The 4,404-nt window shown below is 44.7% G+C and overlaps 1 protein-coding gene across 2 annotated transcripts in view; it reads left to right on the forward strand.

Annotated features, from left to right (window-relative positions):
* Positions 1–4,404, forward strand: part of HEATR3 (HEAT repeat containing 3) — a 34,713-nt gene that overhangs the window by 21,906 nt on the left and 8,403 nt on the right. For both annotated transcript variants that reach the window (XM_019505686.1, XM_019505687.1), the window contains 2 exons: positions 880–962; positions 2,171–2,307. In XM_019505686.1, coding sequence (XP_019361231.1) covers positions 880–962; positions 2,171–2,307 — 220 coding nt within the window. The remainder of the gene's footprint in view (positions 1–879; positions 963–2,170; positions 2,308–4,404) is intronic.

Here is a 4,404-nt window from a genome sequence, read left to right on the forward strand (position 1 = left end):
TGGGGGGGCCTTTGGGGGGCAGCAGAGAGCTCTGTGGGTGGGTCAGCAGTGCCAGGGCCCAGTGCCCATGCTGGCACAGGTGTGGCAGCTGGGAGACACTGCCAGAGGGAGGCGGGGGCATGACCAGGCCACCTGGCACAGCAAGGGACCCCCAGCCCAGGGCGAGTGGTGCCACAGGCCTCCCCTCCTCCTCCCTCCAGCCTGTGCCAGGGATGGACTCACTTTGCCACTGCCCACACAAGTTGGAGCCACTGCACTCGAGCCCAGTCGGGACAGGGGCAGCTGGGGGTCCCCTCTGGCAGGGTTGGGGGCAGTGAGAGGTACCAGCAGGGATTGGGGGGGCTGTGGGTTGGGAGTGAAGGGTGCCAGCAGGGCCCTGGGGGCTGTGGCTTTAATTTTGTTTTATATTTAATTTTTGAGGCAATAACACTTGTTATTTACCATAACAGTTAGCAACTCCCCCCCCATCATATTCCCTGCCCCCCGACAGGTATCCTCTTTTTTGGAACTGGAAATATAGTAACCCTATTAAAACCCTAGATATGCATGACTTTGTAAGCTGACTTTTTAACTAATAAAATACCTAACTTGAGTTCTGAAGTACAAAGATTCTTTATTCCCATTTATATATATATATATATATATATATAAAAAAAAAAAAAGTAATCTTTGAGCATATTAAAGGCTATCTGCAAAGGAAAAATTAATATCGAATAACCCACAAAATAGATGCCAAATTCCCTCAATGGCAAGATGATGCGTGGTAGCAGATGTGAATGGCAGAGTCAGCACTGAGATGAGCGCACACCTTATTTTCCATTAGGTGGTTGTCACCAAAATGAAAGAACCTCACTGCTAAACTTTTTCTTTTCCTTTCAGATTCTTGACAAAACTGCTTTTCCAAACAGTGTTGCTGTAGACCTCTGTGCACATAGCCCATCTTGGAAACCATTAATTAGAAAGTAGGTATTTTACTGACATGCTTTATTTCCAGGGTATTTATTAGGTCTGTGTCTGTGCAAAGCGGCTAGTATTCGCTTCAGATTTGGCCAATTCAGGGGACAGCAATTTGATTTGATGATTTGAATCACTGTCCCGAATTGATTTTTGGCTGAATCACCCAGGCCCATCCTGTGCCTGCTTTCCCAGCCTGGCAATGGTGTCCCACCCATCCCAGTTCCCAGCACTTCAGGAAAAAAAAGCCGCGACTCACTGGGTGCTGCGGGGGGTGGGGGAGCGCGCGATCCCCACTGACCCATGCTGCATGGGGGGCTCTGCCATGAGCCCCGACCTCCCAGCTCTCCCCATGGCTGCCCCACCTGTCCCAGCTCCAGCCATTTAAGGAAAAAAAAACAACAAAAAACCACTGGACTCGCCGATTCCTGCCTGGTGGGGGGTGATCCCCACTGCCCCACACCGCGTGTGGGGCTCTTCCACGAGCCCTCCGAAGCCCCGGGGCTGCTGCAGGAGCTGGTGAGTTCAGGGGCTTTTTCAAGTTCTTTTTGTAAAGGGCCGGAGCTGGGGCAGGTGGGGCAGCCATGTGGGGGCTGAGACATTGGGGAGGGTTAGGGGGCTCATGTAGAGCCCCCCATGCAGCAGGGGGCAGCGGGAATTGCCCTCCATCCGGCAGCACCCAGTGAGTGGAGGCTTTTTCTTTAAAGCACTGGAAACTGGGACGGGCGGGGCAGCTGCAGGAGCTGGCGAGTTTTGGGGACTGTCCGAATCATCGAAGCTCTCCGACTCTTTTCTGAAGATTCAGAGAGGTTCAGATCGATTCAGACATTTTTATTGGTCCCTGGTTTGATTCGGATTTGGAGATTCGGCCACCAAATTGGGCTGAATCTCCTCTGAATTGAATCAGCACCTGAAGCTTCGCACAGCCCTAGTATTTATAGATTTTTTTTAAAAACATAATTGAAATTGAAGACTTGGCATTACAAGGAAAGGCCTGTGCTGGCTCACCTTCGAGACTAGACCATACTGGCTTCCTATAGTATGATTCAGTAACAAGATACAAATATTTCTATGCAAGTACATTATCTCAAGTGATCTGATAAATTATACCCTCTGTCCAGACTTCCTATTGGAATGTAAGTTCTTTGCTTTCTCAAAAAAAAAGATTATTAATGTACAGAGTCACTAATGGCATTCTTTTTACTGTTTATTCCAGGTTGAACGTGGTCCAGTGTAGAGCTCTAACATGTCTCCATAGCATTTTGTTAGTAGCAGATGTGGATTGCCTTGGAGGATCTTTGGCACTTCAGTCACTTTCAGAGCATCTGTCCCAGTTAGTTTTTTCTCAGTCAGGTAAATTTCAGATGGTATTGTTAAAGGGTTTGATTGCCTCTATTATCATTAACATGCAATTCCATTATGTTTTATGTTCCCTTCTGAATGCAGGAATACTTGATATTGGCCATACATTGGCATGCCCAAAACTGATGTGGCCTGTTTTCCTAGGAGAACCCTGATCATGTACAGCATTGGCATGTAGCATATTTTGAGCAAAAGGAAGTTTTTCAAAAAGTGGTCACAGCAGGCAACTCCAGCATTAATGTGTTTTATTACACTAGAGAAGGAAAGGGCTGTTCTGTTTCGTGGGGCTGACTTATGCATGTAGGTGTGTAGTTTGGAAAATGCAGTTAGGCAAGTGATTTAAGGGTGTAACAGCATTTAACATTTTGTTTTTAAACTAGGCTCAGAAGCTAGTTACTAGATTTCCAAGAATAGTAGTGGTCTGTCTTTGTCTTCATTCAAAAAAAAATTAATCTAATGGATGATGTTCTTACAAAAATGTTGTTTTAAAATAGGACACTTCACAAAGATTAGACTTCATAGAAATGTCAAGACAGCAGCATATTGGGAGGCTTAGTACAGATCAGAACACCACAGGTAGTCTAACACTGTTGGCAATCTGAATCACTTAATATAACTGTATTTTAGTAGTGTGTTTCTTAAAATTGGTGAAAATTGTGTGTATCCACATCACTGACTTGCTTTTACTGGGCAGTAAAAGCCTGGTGGAGTTCTGGAAGCTGACTGAAAAGTATGTTAGTCCTAAAATAGGGCTTAAGAAACTTAGCTTATTCATGACTTTAATAATTCTCAATCTCTTAGCAAACATTTAGGAATCCCCCTGTTCCCCCTGCCCAGAATTCTCAGTTCACAGCTGCCAGCAAGGCATGTATAGTATTAACTTGCAACATCATAGTACAATGCTGCATTAATATGTCTTTCAAAATGCGATTGCCTGGAGAACATTTTAAGAAACTGTATAATAAATATCATAGTCCAGGTTACAAGGGACACTGACTGAAGGAAAAAGGAAAGAAATAGTCATGTTAGTCTGAAGTTGGGCAGAAGGCTATAGACTAACTACATCAGATTTTTTTTTATATATATATATAAGCATAAGCTTTTGTGAGCCCAGGCCGTGAAAGGCCATCACATGTCGAAATGCACAATATGGTGCTCAGTGTAAAAACCTTCTAAAAGGAGGTGTATGTATAGTCTGTTACATACTTCTGGAGCAGAACTGTGAGTTCTGTGACTCTACGTGTTGCAATGCGCAATAATCAGAATAAAGAAAGCTTTTAAATAGTGTTTTGAGGAATGAAGAGTTGAAGAAACGTGGTGCCAAAAAAGAACAGCTAAAAGGAGCCTGCTTACATTGATATGGAAATATTAGCCCCATATTTTCTGCTGTGGCGAGATTTGTAGGATGAGCTGCTCCCAGCTGTAGTAGATAACATGTTAAGACAAAGTAGGTTCGGGCAAGTCCTATAACACCTGGTGAATTATGTGGACTACAGGACAGGGGCCTAGCTGCTTAGTTTGACAAAAAACAAGCTTCTATTTTTGGCACGAGTCTGCGATCGGCAGCCTAAGAAGAATAAAATGAGACTATAAAAAGTACTACGTTAATAGACGTGTAAGAAGATAATTGGTGGTATTGGGCGGTTGTTAGTTAATGTGAGTGTCTACGTGTGTGTCTAGCTACACTTGTTGTTACTGCACAATCATTTAGTATTTGTTTTAGCTGGTATTGCAGAGTCCTAGCACTGCACAGATCGTTTTCTTGACCTTACTGTGCAGTAGCAACGATTGACTGCAGTAGCTTATTGCTACTATGCAGTAGTGGTGGTGTCACGGGTCGTGCCTGTTGATGCTACAGCAACGTAGTGTCATAGAATCATAGAAGTTGGGTCAGAAGGGACCTTATAGATCTTCAAGTCCGACCCCTTGCCAGGGCAGGAGAAAAAACTGGGCTCAAATGATCCCAGCTAGGTAGGCATCAAGCCTCCTCTTAAAGACCCCCAGGGTAGGAGCCAGCACCACTTCCCTTGGAAGTTGGTTCCAGATCCTCGCCTCCCTGACTGTGAAGTAGTTCTTACGGATGTCTAA

The sequence above is a fragment of the Gavialis gangeticus genome, unplaced genomic scaffold, assembly GCF_001723915.1.
Source record: "Gavialis gangeticus isolate Ggan-Ray unplaced genomic scaffold, GavGan_comp1, whole genome shotgun sequence".
Lineage (NCBI taxonomy): Eukaryota > Metazoa > Chordata > Crocodylia > Gavialidae > Gavialis > Gavialis gangeticus.